The sequence below is a fragment of the Serinus canaria genome, chromosome 7 (assembly GCF_022539315.1).
Source record: "Serinus canaria isolate serCan28SL12 chromosome 7, serCan2020, whole genome shotgun sequence".
NCBI classification, from domain to species: domain Eukaryota; kingdom Metazoa; phylum Chordata; class Aves; order Passeriformes; family Fringillidae; genus Serinus; species Serinus canaria.
In genome coordinates this window covers 23,787,792-23,807,351 of record NC_066321.1, presented here as the reverse complement: position 1 = coordinate 23,807,351, position 19,560 = coordinate 23,787,792, and the positions used below count along the sequence as shown (strand labels likewise).

The following is a 19,560-nucleotide window of genomic DNA, read 5'->3' as shown; positions in this document are numbered from 1 at the left end:
TGGCCGCGCCCCCTGCTGGCGGCGCGCGGCCCTACCCCCCGGCCGCGGCGCGAGGCCACTAGGGGGCGCGAGGCTGGCGCGGGGCCAGCAGCTGGGCCCGTCCCGGTCTCGCGCGCCGGTGCTCCCGTGCGAGGGCCCCGCGGCAGCTCGGACCGTGCGGTTGCCGTTCCGGGCCGGGCGCGTTCCGCGCTCGGCCACCCCCGCGCAGTGAGTGCCCGCCGGCACAGGGAACCCGCTGGCGCCGGGGGGGGCGGGCGTGGCCCAGGGAGAGCGCCGCAGCCCAGCCCGGGGATGCGGTACACACAGCGGGCACGGGCTCTTCCGCTGGTGCCGTGGCGGCCGTGTCGACACCACGGCCCCGGGGAAGCAGCGGGCACCTCTCTGGGGCTGGGGCGAGGCGGGGAGAGTGGCCAGGAAGGAACCTCGGGGCGGGAATAGAAGAGAAGGGAATATTAATGAAATAAGCTGCACTCCAAATTCCCGGGGACTTGGAGTACACCTCCTGCCAGCAGCCCCCGAGGCAGCAGCCCGGGTGTGCCGCACGCGGGCGGAGCAGCCGGAAAGGGCCGCGGGGCGGGGCCGGGCGCTGCCAGCGGGTGGAGTGCGCGGAGCTTCGATTGGCGATGCCTGGGCGAGAGCGGCGCGGTCGGCGGGCGGTTGGTCGGGGCTGGCGGCGCCGCCGGGCCGGGCGGTGAAGGAAGAGCGGCGGTGCCGCCCCAGCACCGGCACCGCAGCCGCGGGCAGCAGGTGAGCACCGTCCGCCGGCACCGCTCTGCGGCCCCCTTGCTCCGTTCGCCTTCTCCGGGCCGGCCCCTGGTAGCGGCCGGCTGTGGCTCTCCGGGGGTCGCTGCCCGCCGCGTCCGCGCCGTCCCGTCGCAGGTGATCTCCGGGTCTGCCATCCCGGGCGAGGGAAGGCGGCGGTGTCCCCTTCACGGAGGGGAGAGCGGAGCAGCTGTCTCCTGCGTAGAGGTTGGAGGGGAAGCATGGCAGTCACGCAGTTATGTCCGAATTGCGGGTGGTTTTGCACCGGGGTGTGTTATCCGGGTGCCCGGGAGTCATGTGTGTGTAGGCAGGAGGGGCCGTGTCCTGGCGCTGGGCAGGTCTGTGGGACGCGGGATGTCCCCGCGGGATGTCCCCGTGCTGCTCTGCGGGGAACAGCAGTGCGTGTGGGGAGGGAGCCTCACGGCCACCCTCCTGCTCCGTGTTTTGTCGGTGGGGAGTTGGTGATTGCTGAAGCTGCAGCTTCGGGTGGGTTTAGATGCGTTCCCCGTGACTGTTGGTGAGGATCCTGTGAGGAATGTACTCTGGTTTTCTGCTTGTTCACCGATATGTGCACCTTGCTTTCCCCCTTCCCCATATTATACAAAGAAGTGACTATTTCTTGGTTTCTTGTGGTGGGATGGTGGGGGAGTATTTTCCCTTTAGTGGGACAGCTAAAGCATAAAAAGGCTGATAGATTCCACGGTTAGTGTGTTGTACAGCACAGAAAATCTAGGCGTTTCTGGAGCTAATGCTAGGTATAATGCTATTCTTTTTAACAGTTTTAATTAGATCCATACTGCTGTGACAGAAGCAGATATGTTTTTTCCCCCTTAAAATGCAAGTTTTTTATAATCACACACACACACACATATATACATATGTATTTAATGCACTTTCAGACACTTGCTTGTAACTCTTATGTTGCCAGGCTATAGTCAGTTGCTGAAATCGGAGCATAGTTTCATGGTGGGATTTTTAATGTGGTGGTGTTTGTGAAGGTACACCCTTGTTGTATGTTCAGCATTTAAAAAGCAAACTATTAGTTGCCTTAAGATTGAAGAAACAATTCCAAATTTACCTGAAGAGTGTGTTTCAAGGGAAATGTTCCATGAACTCTGGTGTTTAAGTACATTTGGGTCACCTGTTTGAATAATACTGGTGAAATGAACAACAAAACAACATGCCCTGATTTACAGGGTAGAGGCACATGGAAGACTAAGACTCAGCCTTACATAAAGAACCTGAACAAAGTTTCTCTTGAAATTTACTAAATGAAGCCTCTCTGCTTTCTTGTAAATGCTGTGTCTCTGCTTTCTTTCCTGAGGATATGTGAATAGCAAAAGAAACTCTGAGCTGAAGGTGCTTACTGTACAGAGCAACAGGCAGAAGTCCACTAAGCAGTCATGTGAATGACTTGCAGATGCATCTTTTTGGCTTTCTTTGTAGGACAAGTCAAACTTTGCCACGTGAGCTGCTTGTTAGCATGTTCAGTGTCACTTGCTGATCATGCTGATTTTCTCTGGACTGCACACATTTCTTACAGTGTGGCTTCTTGGAACTTGGAAGAAAATATGCTAGTGAGCAATATATGCCTGTAAGTTCTAGGGAACAATTGTGGGAACTGGAAATTGTTATTTCATGAAGAAGTGGGTATCAGCTGCTAAACAGGTGGTAGGTTCATAAGGGGGTTTGATCCTTGGCACAGGTATCACTCATAGGCTCAGTCAGCTCCCTGTGTTCCTACTCTCTCAAACATTTCACTAAATCTTTCTTAAACAAAGACAAAGGTAGTAAGCACCTTAGCCTAGCAGGCTAGAAATGCAGGCTGAGTGAGGTGTTGTGAAAGAAATTGGGTGTCTGATCAGTTTAGAGAGTGTGGGTTGGGGAGAAGTATGACTCTTGGCTGTATGGCAGCTTTGGAACACAGAAAATAGGGTTTACAAGTATGGCTTCTTCTAATACAGAGACTGGTTTGGGGTTTTTGCTTGTTTTTCCTAAATGGAGCTGCTCCTGAAAATGAGGATGTTTGCAGGTGTTAGATTTGGTAACAAATAAACCACAGTTCAGGTTGCTTCCCTGGTAACCTGCACAAGGGCCTGTATTGTTATGCAGAGGGGAGGAAAACAGTTTCCCACCAAAATTAATCTTTCAGTCTTGTTTTTGTTTGTAGTTCATTCTGCTTCTCATTCTGAAGTTAACCTGGCCAAACAACAAGTCTGCCTTGTGCTTGCTCAGGCATGCCTGTTTTCAGTTCTGTTACAAGGGCTGCAGAAGTCACAACATTAGGAGAAAAACTGTTAAAACTTCTTTGTGGTATGCCTGCAGAGTCTCCAATTGAAAACTTCAAGTTCTTATAAACCTCTGCTGCAGTGTGTCATCAGTGTAGTGGTGGTTTATTCTGTTGCTCTGGATGTTTAACTAGGCACTCTGAATTACACTCTGCAGAGGTGCTGGGCAGGGGGCACGGGCTCCTCTGGCATCCTTGGCCCGTGCTATTTGCAGGTACCTGTGGTCAGTTGGGTGAATGTCTGTCCTCTGGGATCTAATGAGATCCCTGTTCAGAAGGGTGAGGAGGTTCTGTTTCACCATCCCTTGTGTAATGTGTGTTGCTGACCTCTTTCCAGGGCACCTGAAATGGCTGCAGATGAGAAGCGCTCTCCAACACTGGACTCTAGCAGTGACCTACCTCGTTCTCCCAGCAGCCCATCTCATCTCACTCACTTCAAACCCCTGACTCCTGACCAGGACGAGCCTCCTTTTAAATCAGCTTACAGTTCTTTTGTAAATCTCTTCCGTTTCAGCAAAGGTGGGTGCTGGGGGGGGGTGTGTGGGCATGGCTTGTGCGTGCTGTTTGCTGCTTGTAAAAACACCTCTGAAGATAGAAGCATAATGTCCAAGAGCCGATGTCAGCTCTTTTAAGAGGGATGTTGCATCTGGCTTTTGGGTGATGTAGGAGAGCTTTATTATGAAAGATAGCCAGTGTCTTGCAGTTGGAAATCTGTAGCTGCCCACAGAAGTCAAAGACAAACCAGTTAGCAGTTGTATTGTATAGATTCTAGTTAGAACAGAAACTAGTTAGCAGGTAGTATTGTATAGAGTCTTAGCTTGACATCAGAATTTCCTTTGCCTGTATGATTTTTTTTTTGAGCTGAAAATAGGAGTAACCCTCTGCCAGCCTGCCTGAGCAAAATGTGTGCTTGTCCTTCCAGTGCAAGTTCTTACTTCAGACTTCATCTACCTCTCACCTTCCTGTGCATCTCATACCTGCAGCTGGGTGACAGCTGACCTGCAGTAAAGCAGGAAGTCCACATTAATTTGCATGGCTTAGGTGTTCCCCATCAAGAAGTCTGAAGTGTTGTGAAAGTTTTGTATATTAAAAAGTATTTTGGCCTTTGTGCTGCAGGTGTCGTTAAATATGTTCTCAGTGGGCAAACTGTGAAAGAGTTGTGTGAGTTCCTTTTTGTTTCAATGAAAGATCCTGCAGAGAATGGTGAATGAAAGCACCTGGATTTTGTGCAAAGTTTGTGTATCCCTTTACTGGAGATGGCACACTGGTCAGCTGCCTTTGTTTAGTCTGTTCATTATCCAGCTTTGTTAAGCATACTTCAGCAATGTTTGAGCTGGGGGAAAAGAGCCAAACAGCTTTTTGTGTAACTGATCTGTTCAGACTCTTCTTATGCAGAATGAAAAATAATTACTTGGTATGACTGCTATTAGTTTGCATACTAGAGTAGCATCTGTCATTGCTCATTTATTAAAAGTAGCATAAAATGTGGTCAATATTGGCTTAACTTATTTTTTTCTGACAAATGTAGCTGGAGTCAGCAATGTCTTTTGTTGAATGAATGGGAAAACAACCTTGAAACAACACATGAAATGTGCATCTTACTGGAATCAATAAGAACCTGTCTGTTCTTGATCTGCTGATGGAAATTAAGGGCTGTAGTAACTTAACTGTGACCTCAGTATTGGCTTGTAAAATAACTGAAAATCTCTTTTCAAGGCAGAAGCTGATAGTCAAGTGTAGCTATTCTATTTAGCAAGAATAATTCATGTTAATATTAATGAATAATCTGCCAGGGTTTTTTTTGCCACTTTTCACATTAGTGAATTTCTGAAATAGCCTGAGCCTTGAAGACTGCCTACTATCCAGTTTCTGTGTTGTGTATAGTACTTCTAAAACCAAAAATTCATTTGTTTTGTTTAATCATGATACAAAAGAGCTATTTGTGTGAGTTTTTTTCACCTTAGCTTTGCATGTACTACTGGTTTTCTTTATCACGTCTGAAAGGTGGTTTCTTGCTTTTTTGTCAACTCTAGATGATGGCAGGCTATCATCCCCAGCAGAGAGAGCAGAGGCAGGACAGAGTGATCCACAAGCATTGAGTGGTGGCTGGTCCAGTCCTCAGCATCATCCCACGAGGGCTCAGTCTCTGAGATCACCTTACAAAAAACAACTGAGTGGTGAGCTGCAAAGAAGATCTTCTGCAACTCTGGGTAATTTCTGCTCTTTGTTCTATAAGGCAGTGTTGCACTAGCCTGGATGCTTCAGGGTGAGGTGGAAGGATGTGAACAAAGGCTCACTGAGTGTCTCGATTCATAGCAGAATTTAGTATCAGGCTACACTGCTTCTGTTAGTGAGGTTGCACTTTAACCTCATAACTCTCCACCGTTCTTGGTGTCCCAGCAAGACACCTTGTTGGGGCTCTGCTCTTTTAATTGGAAAACAGTCTGGAACAGAGCAGACTGCCAAAACACATCTAGTGTTTTAAAGTCACCTGAACTTTGATCCTGAACATTTCTGCTTTGTCTTGAGAGACTACAGTTTTTAAACATCTACATGCCAGCTCTAACTTTAGTACTTAGTCTGGGTGGATTTGGTGTTTGGGCCTTCAAGGGAGTTGTAAATGAAGGTTTTTGCTTGTAGTTGTTTTGAGGAGGATTGAATAGGAAGTTGTGCTTAAGATTTTTTTTCAATCCTGCCTAAACAATTGCCAGATTCTGTACTGACTCTTTTAGCTGGTATGTGAATTGATTGCAACTGTGTAATGGCTTTATGAAGATGTGAAAGAGCTAGTAAGTAGATTATAGATGTCCCTCTTGAGATCTGACTGGTTACTGTTGGTTGTTGATGATAGCCTTGAAGAAACTGCTAAACTGGGTAACAACCTTGTGCAAGGCAGTATTTCCAGGAGTGTGGTACCTAGTGCAAACAAATCAGATCCTAAATGTTGTTAATGCGTATGGGATTTTCAGAAAGACATGTAGTTTTGGTAGCCTGGCAAAAGTCTAGTACAGAGAACTAGCATTTTTACCTAAGTCATTTGCATGCTTAGTTAAACATGTTCTTCATCTTCCTCCTTGCCCTCTAGTACTATTTGATCTTTTTAGTTTAGTACTTCCAATGAACCAATTAAGGGGATTAATTAATTTAGGGGTTTTGTTTTGTTTGCTTGGGCTCTTTCTTAAAGAATGTTCTCAAATGTCTCAAGAACAGCCATATGCTCTTACCTGATAAGCCAATTTACTTTTACTTGGTACCTCTTGTAAATCACTTGGAAATTGTCTGGGGATTAGATGTTAGAAACCTTCTGGCGAAGTATGTTGTTTGGTACTCAGAAGGCAGAAGTAATCTTGCTGTTTGACTTCCTCTGGGATTAGGCAGCCAGGGAATAAGATTTAGTTTAAGGTGTGTGGGAGGAACTGTTTCTGTATTATTCCATCTCATTTTTAGGACCTCCATTCATACCTCTGGGTTTGGATGCAAATATACTTAGAAAAATGTGATAATGAATTAGCCTGTAAAGAAGTAAAGTTAGGACAAGCAGGAATTGCTGCTCACTCTTTAAAGAGATTTCTGTGGTACCATGTGCTGAGCAGCCTGACTTGCTGTTGAGGATTTTCTCCCAAACAACCTTGGTCTGTGACAAACATGAGCTCTGTGTAACACATGTAAAAGTGTACTGAATTAGTGAGAAGGTTTGGGGGAGTGTTTCAGGCCATCTCACTTTATTTGAAGAGGGGTAAAAATACTTGCATTTTCCTTCTCTAAAAGTCAGGCATTGCGTTTTTTGAAACATACTTTAGAAAGTTATTTTTCTTTCCTTTTTTTACCTTAAATGGTGCTGAATAATTAGGTTTTTGAGGATTTTCTTTGTGTAGCAGAGAGTTTAATTTCTGCTATTGCAGCTGATGCTGGCCTGCACAAATCATCTTAGAAATTATTGCCATATCTAAATGGTGGAAAGCAAGAAAATAAGTGATGGGGTTTACTTAAACATCCAGATGGGAAATTGGGTGACTTCAGTGACAGAGAGGTGTCTAATTGAGTTAAGTTTTCTTGTAACCCTGTGTCTACAGGCCTGTAAATGTCTCTGGGCTTTACCATTACTTGGATAGTTAATAACATGGGCAAGTGTAGGCAGGAAAATATATAAGCACTTCACAAAGGTCTCTCTAGCCTACTTGATCTTAAATAATGTATCAAGTTAAGCAAACTGAAAGGAATAAATAAATAAAAAGTTGCTTCTGGTGCCTCTAAATAGTGATAAAATGAAATTCTTTCTGAAGATGCTGACCCTCACCTCTCACCTGTCCATTAGCTTGTAGTGTCTGTACAGCACATCTCATTGCTTGGGGCCCATGCTGTCTGACAGCTGCAAGTGCAGAACAGCATGGAGGGATGCTGGCTTTTGGAGGACACTGTCTGGCAGCAGTTGTGTAGGGTTTCAGTTCTGTGCTTCCCTTCAGGACTGCTTGCACAAAACTGTTATAATGGCTCCTTACTGGCTTTTGTGAAAATAGGAGGAGCTATTGGATGCCTGGCTTACGTCAGAGAAGCTCTGAGGGTTGTGTGGCTGAAGAACCAGTGCTGAGACTCTGCAGTGGCTCCTGTGGCCTCTCTCTTGGGTAGTCTGTTACATCATCATGTGCTGGTTGTGTTGGACTGTGTGTGCTGTGCTGTCAGATGAAGGCTTTCAAGGTGCTGGATTGAACCAAAATAGTCCAACAATGAGACTGTTGTCACTGAGATAATGTCACAGCTTGCAAATCCTGTTTAAGGAGAACTGGAAACGCTGACTGCTGCAGAGGGAGCATGGATAGTAAAAGCACTTCTAGCTTGTTACCCTGTCATGCAGGATAATGCTGTTAATGCTAGACAATTGTAGCAGACTGGCAGTAATAGGGAGTGGCAAAGGAGCTTAGCAGGAGCAAAGGAATCACCAATGATCATATAGGGGAAGAAGGCCTGAGGAAAGCATGTGGTACTTACTGGAAATCATTGTGGAGCATGATGTACTATCCCCCATCATCTTTTCTAATCAAAAAGATTTTGGAACATGGAAATGCATGCTATAAAATGAAGCTAAGGGCAGTTTTCCTACTTTTCATCGCAGTAGTTCCTATGGCAGTGATTTGAGGAAGATGTGATGTTTGAACTGTGGTAGTGAAATTGAATATGAAATTTTATGCTGTGGCAGCAAGTAATTAGAAAGCAATTTGGGTTGTTTCGTATTAGCAAAACCAGTGTCTCTGGCAGGGGTATTTTTATTGTTGAAACTGTGTGAATCTCTACCTTTTGTGTTGTTCAGTATGGTCAGTTCTCCTCTAAACTGAAACTATAGGTTGCAACAAAGTAGTTCTTGTGGTGTTTTTGCCTTGTCATTCACTGTAAAATGAGTGCTACAATACTGTAGAGTCATAAAACTCTGTGAAAACATATTTCTGTACTTCTGAGTTTTTTTCTTAGGTTTTACCAAGGATCAGCAACCATAAAGACATATAGGAAGGGTGATGTTTACTGTTGAAATAAGTTAACTATTGTTTTTAGTTGTAGAAGTTAATTTTTAACGTATAATAATGCAATTTGGATCAGGGGTAAGAGTTAACCTGAGATTGATACCTGGGAATTCTTTTTGAAGGATGGTGTTTTAGACAGTGTTTCCTTACTGCAGGAATGATCACTTCTTACTTTCTTGCTTTTCCTCAGAAAGGGAGAAATCTCATTATTGAGAAGGAAAAGAACCAGCTGAATTTTAATTTGAGTATCATTCAGCTTCTCTAGTATAAACAGGTTGGCCATGTGCTGCTACTGCAGCACAGTATGCTGATGGCATGCTTTTTCTCATGTGGGTGACATCATTTTGCTATTGTTTTATGGAACAGAGAAAAGGGCATTTAACTAACAAGAACCAATGTGGAGTTCCCTGTGGCATTTCCTCAGTGCTGTGTATGTTTGTTTTTGGAAGTCACTTCCCTGACAAGATTTATTGGTAGTCAGGCAGTAGATCTGATAATTCTTTGAATTGGAAGCAATATTCCTGGAAAGGAGATACTCTTTAATTGGGAGGAAGTACCAGGAAGTAAAGCAGCACAGATCTTGTGATAGAAGTAAGGAGGAGCCACCAGAGGTTTCTCTGGTATTATCAGTGTCTTCCTGATATATGAAGGTCCCCTTAATCACCCTAAAATTCTGAACTTTGTACTGCCCAAAAGTCTGATTTTTATAAAGAAATCAATTTGAAGTGGCGAGTTACAGAAATGGGTTTCTTTTCTTAAAAAGGAAAATGTTGTGCATTTTTTGTTGTACACAGCAGCAAAGTGTGGGCTGATTGACTAAAAATACCTCCTAAGAAGCTGAAGAGGGGGCATGGAATCCCACAGTTTCAGTCCCATTAAGGGAGGGCTTTGGTCTGCTGCCCACGAAGGAGTATCGAGGCTGTTACTGCACAGCAACAGTTAATGGGCTTCAGGCAGAGCTGTCAGCGTTCCTGCTGACATCAGGGAGAGCTCAGGCAGTAAACAGAGAGCAGCCATGTCTGCTCTTCCTGCACTAGGGGCAAGCTAAATAAAACACTAGTCAGATGGAGAGCAACGAAGCTGGTAAGAAACTTTAAACTATTCAGAAAGCTATTGATCTAGGAAAGAGATTCTGAAAATGTTTAAGTGTTTAGGTAAATAGAGAGCTGTGATTTCAAATCTTCCTGGAGAGAGGGAGCCTATTTGTAATTTGTTCAGTAATGCTTCAAAGTAAAATTAGCTGTATTGCATTTTTATTCAGAAAGTCTCTTTGCTATAGTTAATCAAGAATGACTGTACAAATTCTCAACAACCTGTTGTTTTTGTCAGGATAAAACCAAACCAAACAAAAAAACCCCCAAACCCTTCAAAAATGTGAACTTCTGAATTACTGTTTTTAATAGGAACTGAGCAATGGAGTCCTGATTTTTTGCTGTAGCAATTTATAAATAAGTTCAGGTCAAAGCCTTGACTTATACTACTTCTAGAATGAATGTGTATATTGCAGCAATTATTTTGCAAGTATTAGTATCTTAGAGGGATTTTAAAAATGAGACCTCAGTGTTTTGTAACAGACTACTACAAGCTTCATCTAGTAGGTTGAAAATCACTTCTTTGAAAGATGTTTTCATTCTCAGAGAACTTAAGTGGCTTCTTGTAAACACAGAGGGTGGTATTTAAAATGTCAGTCACAGCAAACTATCTGGCATCAAGGGCAAGGAGCCATACACATTGTAACTTTGTAAAATGTATATATACGGGAATGTTCTCCCCTCTAATGGGGCTTTGTGTTGTGATGTGAGTGTTGATGTATCATGGAAGAAATGAATATTGCTCTCTCTTCCCTTCCAGACAATCGAAGGAAAGTAGAACCACCTCTTGGAGGTCATGATCCTCGAACTGCAGTTCAGTTAAGAAGCCTCAGCACTGTTTTAAAACGCCTCAAAGAAATCATGGAGGGGAAGAGCCAGGTACTTCTTTAGAAGGATTTGCAGGCCAAACCATCTAGAAAATTAACTCTTTACCATCTAGAAAATTAACTCTTTACCATCTAGAAAATTAACTCTTTACCATCTAGAAAATTAACTCTTTTCTGGGCTTTTCTGAGCTTTTTTTTTTTAGATACCTCATGGGGAATTTTTTTTTTTGGATGTTTGAAGGATGAGTGAATAAACTCAAAAAGCATTGTGTGAATGCAGGGGAAACAATTCCATTTGATGCTGACTTTTGACTTGCCAAATATCTGTCATATTGGGGGAGTGAATCATTTGTGTTTACTTGACTTATTGTGCTTGGATCAGATGCTTCTTTTTAGACTCCTTCCCACTTATGTGTTACCCAGTCTAGTGAAAAAAACCTTAATAGTTTTCTCCCTAGAAGGCAAACCATGGACAGGTGAAACACATTAACTGTCACAAATAGTAATGAGAATTCTTGGAGTGGTTTAAATCTGCTACTTTCTGTGCTACTGATTGTTCAGCAATATTTGCTTGAAAGGTGTACCCCCTTAATCAGTTTTGATTATAGACAAGAGTCTGATGGTGGCTACTGACTTGCTGATTTCATCTCCATCTGCTGAGTTGGACCATACCTTTAAGAAGAGGCTCTAGTTGAGGAAAGAATCCACACCTATTTATAAGTGAGGGTATAAATAGCTTGTCTGTGGGCAAGACATGAACAGGCAAAAGTACATTTAACTAAACTGGTAGAGGAAGGAAACAGCTTTTGACTTGATAGCTTTTATAGGTAGACTTGAGTAAACTTAGTTAGCTTCCAGTGCTATTCTGCTTGGAAGAATAATCTTGCTTTGATAGAAAGGGCGAGATTTTTGAGGGCAAAGCCTTTCATTGCAGTAAGGAGGGCAGAGAGTTGGGAGGTGTGACCAGCAGTGGTTGGGTTTCTGGACACAGTCACATGCAACTGGGGCACAGCACTGGTGTTTGGAACAGCCCATCTCTGTGTGGTAGATCCAGAGACCTGGCTTATTATGCAGCGTTGAAAAACAACCTGTTATATGGCATCCCCTGCAGCTTTGCAGCAGTTCTTTGGCAAAACTCTTCACTCCAACTTTCCCTGCTTGAAGCTGAGTGTTTATCTGAAAAAGTTCTAGATTCTCTAAAACACTAGGCTGTCTTGAGCAGTCTTCAACCTCTTTTCTGTGCGGGTTTTCTTGGCTGAGGACAGCACGAAGGTGTTGTGTTGTTGATCATAACTGCTTTGGCCTCAAAATTGGTCTAGCAGCTATGTCAAACTTTAGTTTGTGAATATCCAAAAATAAACCCCAATTTAAAATAAAACCCAATGGGTTTTTTTTCTTATGTTAAAAAGAGAGCAGGGGTCACTGCTCTCGTTTGTGTGATTACTCTCTTCTCTGATTGTTTTGAGATAATGCTTGCAGCAGTTTCTCTTCCTAAGAAAAACCTGGTGTATTCAGTCCCTCTGAAAAGGCTTTTTGCCAGAACTGAACTCTAGCAAAGAGTGTTGCACAGGCAGGGCTGTCATGTGACCATTAGCAGTTGTCTCCTTCCATGGGAGTTGCAGCTGGTGTGCTCAGAATTACAATTGAGAGTTTGTCTTGCTCTATAGCTTCTACACCAATGGAAGATTTAACTCTGTTTTTAAGATGGTGTTTTTCCTGTGGCTATACCAATGCTATTAATTAATATATGTTGTTGTCTGCTGAATGTGAATTTCAGTTTTCTTCACATAGCAGTTAACCTGGAGTTTTGAAACAAAATCAATCTGGGATTGGCTTTTCCAGCTATTTACTGAAATGTTGAAGAATTTGATCAAATAATAAAACTTTTAGCATGTATCTATAATCCTTTCAAGACATATCCCACTATTAGCTGTTGAAATGATCTTCCTGCAGTGACAATTTCTGATAACTTGATTTACTCCTAGATAACACCTTCAACTGATATGTGGTGGATTTTTTTTTCTTCTCATTTTAAAACTGTGCTAGTTCAGGACCTCTCATGTGCTGGGGGCAAATGAGAGGTGAGAGCAATCACTGCTTCATATATTTGTTTATTTTTGACTTCTCTCTACGTCTTATGATAGTTTTATTCTGCTTTGCTTCAATCTTGGGTCAAGGAGGCAAAGTCCTACTGGATTTATTCTCTTAATTCAGAGCTCTCAGCCTTCTGACTCCCTGTAAAACCACATGAAAAATCCTTTGTGTGCTTTTATGCAAGAGTATGTGTACACATGCACGGATATGTGGATATGAAATTTTCTTTTCCATAAGCATAGTCTACAAAGAGTCATGAAATTAAACATGCTTTCTTATTTACAAAAGGAACAGCTTTTATCTGCTGTCTTCTCTCATAGGACAGTGACTTGAAGCAGTACTGGATGCCTGACAGCCAGTGCAAAGAATGTTATGACTGTAGCGAGAAATTCACCACTTTCCGAAGGAGGCACCACTGTCGGCTTTGTGGGCAGATCTTTTGTAGTCGATGCTGCAATCAGGAAATCCCTGGAAAATTCATGGGCTACACAGGTAGGGTTTATTTGCTGAGAAACTGAGCAGCCTCTGTGTGCTCAGCTCTGTTTGGTTTACTGCATCTGAGATCCTGGCATCTTCTAGAAAATGTTGTACAGGTCTGTAGTGGGCTTAAAAACAAGAAAAAAGAATCACAGGACCTAATTCTACCAGTTTCTGTATGAAAGATGGTGGATTATGTCATGCCTGCTAATTTTTACCACACTACAAAACAAATATGGCCATTATTGAACAATAGTATGGGTTATGCCCAAGGAAAAACTGCTCTGAGTAACAGTAGTTTTCAAGTATGAGCCGCATATTTTAATTGAGGGTCAGGGGAAAATCTTTCAAATACTAGTTCCTAAATTCTAGACATCAGCCGGTGTGTCATATCTGACTGGCTGTTATTCTGCCATCATTTCAGTGGGCATCTGTGCCCTCCCTCCCTCCTTCCCTCTGTCTTCCTCTCCTTGTCTGTTTTCACTCTTCTCTTTCACTGATCTTGTGTTAGGTATCATTTGCCTTGGAAAAATTCCCTGAGTGTGTAATTATCCAGGGTTTTGCCCTTTAAGAGAGTATGAGAATTAGACTTGCAAAGAGGTTTTGAAACAGAAAATCCTTCTGTTTGCGCCACTATTCACCTCTGATCCTGTAGGAACAGAGTTCTATTTGTTCCTGTTCGTTTACACTCTCTGGTTCCCTTTTCCATAGGGGATCTCCGAGCCTGCACTTACTGCCGGAAAATAGCCTTAAGCTACGCACACTCCACAGACAGTAACTCCATTGGAGAAGATTTAAATGCCCTGTCAGATTCTGCATCTTCTGTGTCCGTGCTGGATCCTGGCGAGCCACGCACACCGGTTGGGAGCCGCAAAGCCAGCCGCAACATCTTCCTGGAGGAGGATCTGACATGGCAAAGGTAAAGGCAATGGCTTCCTGCTGAGCTCTGGAATCTCAACTGTTCTCAGGCTGACAGCTGCCCAGACAAAAGCTGGTGGTTTCCACCTAGTAAACTTAGATTCCAGCTCCTGTAAAAAGAATCTAATTCTGTGCTTGCTAGTAATATTCTTCTCTTCAAGTTGAAATGTAGAAACATTTCTAGTGAAGTTTTATTTTATTTGCAGTTCTTCCTTTAATGTACTGATTCAGTGATTCTGTATCAGTGACAGAGCAGGCTTTTGTATTCAGAATTTAAAAAGACAGAATGTAAATCACACCATCTAACCACCAATGTATTGAGAGGCAAGTCAATGTAACACTGATGCTATCACGTTTCAGATGGGGCAAGAGAATGTAAGAAATGCTCTCTGTGTAGGTAAAAGAGAAGTGATGGAAGTAACCACCTGTTTCAGATGAAGTGGGACTGAAAGGACAATAGAGAGGACCTATAAAGATCCTCCAATCTCCTTTCAAAGTATATTTATTCCTATTGGTCTCAAATGAGGGGATCTTTGTTTTTGGACCATGAGTAAAAGAACACTGTACTTCTCAAGTGATATGCAAGTTATTTTTGCAATGCCTTGATTTAATTTGGTGTTGTGGGGAAGAAGAAATAGTCAGGTATGATATATGTGCTCATTTCCCTAAAAGAGAAGAACAGGCAGATGTGAAACTACTGAGGAGGTCTTGAGTCAGAATCTTTGTTTATCTGAGTGGTAGTGCTAGTGACATATGCCCCATAACAGCTCTTCTGATAGTAAATAGTTTTACAGGTTCTTTTTAAATACTATCTTCAGAAAATGCCCTGACTCTTGCTTTGCATGTTGCTTCTCAGAATAAGATGCTTCTATCTGGAAGCATTTAAATGATCAGGTTTAGGCCTAAATAAAGGAAAGTACTTCTTCTTTAATGTTATGGTCATTTAAAGTGGTAATGTAACAATGCATGGGATAAATACTACCAAATTTTGAATTGGGCAATAAGTAGATGTTCTCAGAATATTCTCTTCAAATGTACAAAATACTGAAGGTATTGATAGTTTTGTCTTCAGATGTGCTGTTAGTGCCTTTATAAGGACAGTTCAGCAGCCTGTAGACATAAGCATGTAAACAAAGAATCTATGTCTTTATTTGTAGCACTCAAAATGGTTCCTATTGTTGAAAAAAACATAAATCTATAATGGAACACCTTTTTTGGGAGACACTGAGTAAATGTGGACCTCTTTTATGTGTAAGAGGAAGAGAGATTTGGGATTAGGTGGTTTATTGTTGCTTTAGCAGGATTAGTATTTTTGTCAGTGCTTGTTGCACTTCACAGTTGGTTACAGTGCTTTTCTTAAATACTGTTTGCTAAGTTCCTGATTGACCTTAAGATATTTAAATGCAAGATACTGAATTTAAATGGTGCCACAATGGGAACTGATAAACTCCCAACTTCATAATGGAGCAGAGGTTGTGTTCTAATAGTGTCTTCTGCATGAGAAGTAGTTTGTTTCAAAAGAAAACCTGGCAGTTGTCTCTTTCCAAAATAATGTATCTGAGATAAGATGCTGCAAAGCAGCAAGAAAAGCATTTAGGGAGACTGATGCTGCTCTTTGAACAGGTGGAACACAGAGTTTCTGCTTTAACTCATTTGAAGGGCCATGTCCTTTAAAAGTGAAGGAGAGGTGTACTCTGGCTAAGTACAGCTACTCAGGCAAAGCTGCATTGCTTACAGTTTCTCATGAAGAGCATTTATCGCACTAGGAGCATTTATTGTGCTAGAGCACGGCGGGGTGGAAACAGAAGGAGGGTTAAGTGATTGGGATCAGGTTAAACAATTACAGAAGGTTGTCAGGCTGTCTTGGCAAAAGCTATCTAGCTGTAGCTATGGATAGCATTGCTTGGATTGCAAAGATGGTATGCTGGAGAGATCTAGTGCCAAAGCATCTACTAGCAGCCTGTAGGAAAGGAAGATGTGTAAGAGAGGGAAATAGGGGAAGCAGGTGGGAAGGCAGGATGATGCAGGAAGTAGGAATAGTCTGTATTGTTCAAGAGTTGAGTTTGGAAGAAGACAGGAGCACTGTATTCCACATACCTTTGGCCTTCAGATGGGGAAAGCTCTCCCTGTTGCCTTGTTGATTTAACAATCATGGGTGTGAGTGAGAGGTAACGGGACAATTAACTGTACTTTAATTAGAGTACAGTTTGTTCTGATGTGCTGGATGTCACAGATATCTCAAATATCTTTACCATGCTCCTTTCCCTGCAGTTTGATTCATCCAGACTCTTCAGCTACCACGTTGTCTGCACGCCTTGGGTCTGTCCAGGAGGATGCAGGGAAGTCACCAGCTAGAAACAGGTAAACTAATAATTTCTGAGTATTTTCTGTTCTGGGTGCACTGCTAGTATACTCATTGTTGTAATGCCTGGGTTTCCAGGCTTGTTTTTACTGAGAGTGCTGTTTCATGTCTAAGATGGGACATCTCACTGTCCATATGGAGTGGTAAGGAAGAACCATTTGTGTATGTATTCATGTTAACAAATGTACTGCTTCTGAGGGCCTGTAGTTTGCTGCTGACTTGGTCAAGCACAACTGGTGGTGAAGAGGACAGGAGAGGAAGGAAGTGGCTAAGAAAAGTACAGGTCAGAGGAAGCTGAAGAAAAGAGTAACACATACCTGGTGATGGGAGAGAAAAAGACTTAGGTCAAGGAGGAGCAGAGGTGTAGTTTTTTTTGTTTGTGTGCAGTCCCATCTGCTTCCTTTGCTCTTCCATGAAGGATAATCTTGTTTAAATTACCAAGCTTCCTCAGGCTAAAATCCCTTCATAGGTCTTCATGCAAGAGTGTTGGGATGAACTTAAAGGTGTTCATGAGAGCTTTATTGTAATTTGTGAGTACTTGAGTTTAATCCCACTAAATAGGCTGGTATTAGAAGTACAAGCAGCTCCCACTTCACAGTGCTTCTGCTATGGTGCTGGTTGCATGCTTTCCTTATGGTTAAATTAAGGAAATGAAGGTAAGGCAGAAAGGTGAGGAGCAGAACAAAGATAGTCCAGATTTCAAAACTGGAATTGGAGCATTCTGCGATTTCTTTGCATTGGTGTTAGAGGAATACACAATGTTTAGCAGTTTGGAGGGATCTGGCAGGACCAGTGAAGACAGAGGAACTCAGTTGAGAAGGATGCTGGGTGTGCCTTTTGGAGAACGGTCCGCTTGCAGCCTTTATCCTTCTGGGTGATGGGAATGGTTAGGAGGAGATGTACACTGACTGTACATCTGAGACCCAAAGATCTCTCACCTGGGGGAGTAAAATACTGGTGAATAAACGAGTACCAAAATTCAATATTGGACAAACATGGCAAGGAGTCCAGAATTAAAAGTCCAATGCTAAATAACTGCTATGACGTCAAGAAATGTCTGAAACCTTGAGGATGGTCTCCTGCATCCTCTATTTTAAAAGGCGTTCGCTGTTTGGTGAAACATGTGGTGGTAGTAGGATGGTTCTAATCTTGATCTGGCAGGCCCAGATTGCTCATTCAAGTTAAATTTTAACTCTGGCTGTTTATGGCGTCACCAAAAGTACTTGTTTGTTTGGACACATGTAATGATGAGGTATAATATATCTCTGTTAAAAATTCTGAACCTTTGGAAAACAAGCTGCTGGCTTTGGGTTAAGTGATGTTAGCCTTTAGATCTTCTCAAAGCAGCTGTAGACATTTCTTTGAGAGAAGCTTGACTATTCCTCTTTCTAGAGGAAATGAAGCAGAAAAGATGCAGGTTGAGTGCATTTAGAGGCAGGTAACAGAAGTTACATGTTGCTATTTGTTTTTCCTGTGAGTGGGAAATGTGTTGTTTGTTCTCAGTCTTGGTTTTTATGAGGGGGGGAAACCCCAGCAGAACAGTCAAATGTTGCAAGCAGGGTTCAAACTGCTCCCTTGCAGGTCCTTCTAAAGGATAAGCATTTTCATGGCAAAATCTCCCTCTCTGTTTTTAAGAAGCAGATATATAATAAAGGTCCAGATATAATTGTTGATGATAAAGACACAGATGTGAAATCTCACTGTTCTAACTTGCTTTCACCCAAATAAAAAATCCCTGCTGCTTACAGGTATGTGGCAGTTAAGGCAGCTGTTGCAAAACAACTGGGAGGAGTGCTTAGTTATGGACTTCCATGTCAGCCTCATCTTGTCCATTAGGATGCTTTCTGTTAAGGTGCATTACTCTGCAGTATAAAAGCTGAAATAGGGTGGCATTGCTTTTTTTCATGCTTGGGCTGAGTCGCATCATCCATGGAGAGTTTTTGGGAATAATTATAGTATGTCTGTTAGCCAGTTTGATAGCTTTGGAGAGCTTGCTAAGTTTCATTCCAGAGGCTAGAGGCTGGCAACTGTTTTCATGATATTGATGCAAGCCTCTTCACCACTCAAGTCAGTTCAGCACTGGCAGAAATGCAGAAATGTTTTCCATCCTCACTCCTCAGAGTGCTGTTAGCACTGATAGGTAACATGGCAATTGCTGCTATATGATGAGAAGTTGCACTCTGGTTATTGAGTCTCAGGTCTAGTTGTGGGTTAAAGGAACAGAACGTATCTGGAACTTGTTTGCATTTGTAACTTCGCAATGATAATTGCAAAATGGTGTGTTTGTGCTGGGGTGCACGGCCAGGATTTCCTAACAGCTGTGCTGAGATAAGGGGGGTGCTCCATATCACAGTACAAGGGGGATTGCCCGCTGCAGTGACCTCTAGCTTCAGAAAATGGTTTAGCCACTCTGGGGAACAAATGCTCAGACTTCAGACTCTGCAAGCTTTCAGCCATGTATTTGAGAGCTGAGGACAAGGAATTTAAAATGGGACAAGGAGAGGAGGAAATCTCAGTGCTCTGTTACAGGGATCTGGGTGTTGGCCACTCTTGCTGATATTTGTCTGGTCTCCAGACTGCTGGAGCTTCTAATTACCCAGCATGCCATCCCTTCCCCAGTCAATTTAAATACAGACATGTATGAATGGGTGTACCTAAACTTACTTTCAACTGCTTCATAGAAGATCTTTACAGAAGTTTATGCTTATCTTAGCAGTTCCAAAGCGGTACACTTGCTTCCTAGGAGGCCCTTCTTCTGCTTTGACAAGGGAGGAAGCATTAAGCAGTGTGTACTGACAAGAGCAAACAGTGTCCTAGGCTTGAGCTGGTTTTTAGTATGGTACAAGATAAAGGCCTGCTGTGGTGAAGCACCACAGATGAATACTTACAGTGGAATTGTTCTCTGTTCCCCTGCAGGTCAGCCAGCATCACTAACCTGTCTCTGGATCGCTCAGGGTCCCCCATGGTGCCTGCCTACGAGACCTCGGTCAGCCCCCAGGCCACTCGCACTCATATGAAGGCAGAGACCAGCGAGGATGAGCGCAAAATCCTTCTGGTACCTTTCATGCTTCTCTTTGCCTTGCTCTGTGAAGACAGTGAAGTTTGCCTTCCTTTGCCATGCAGCAGGAGTGCATGGCTGCCTTTTAAGGCTCTTCTCTAAGCACTCTTACCTGGACCTCTCCTCCAGGGGAAGCAGAGGTGGAGAATATTGATGCTGCTTTGGACATTA

General features: G+C 43.0%; 1 protein-coding gene across 8 annotated transcripts in view; it reads left to right on the top strand.

The window, feature by feature from the left end:
• Positions 1-120: 120 nt before the first annotated feature.
• Positions 121-19,560, top strand: part of PIKFYVE (phosphoinositide kinase, FYVE-type zinc finger containing) — a 62,634-nt gene continuing 43,194 nt past the window's right edge. For 3 of the 8 annotated variants that reach the window (XM_050976730.1, XM_050976728.1, XM_050976727.1), the window contains exons 1-8: positions 2,203-2,356; positions 3,387-3,568; positions 5,083-5,259; positions 10,414-10,532; positions 12,895-13,066; positions 13,763-13,970; positions 16,241-16,330; positions 19,248-19,386. In XM_050976730.1, the coding sequence (XP_050832687.1) occupies positions 2,334-2,356; positions 3,387-3,568; positions 5,083-5,259; positions 10,414-10,532; positions 12,895-13,066; positions 13,763-13,970; positions 16,241-16,330; positions 19,248-19,386 (1,110 nt within the window). In that variant the 5' untranslated portion in view covers positions 2,203-2,333. The other 5 variants (XM_050976735.1, XM_050976729.1, XM_050976732.1 and 2 more) reach the window with 4 other exon arrangements.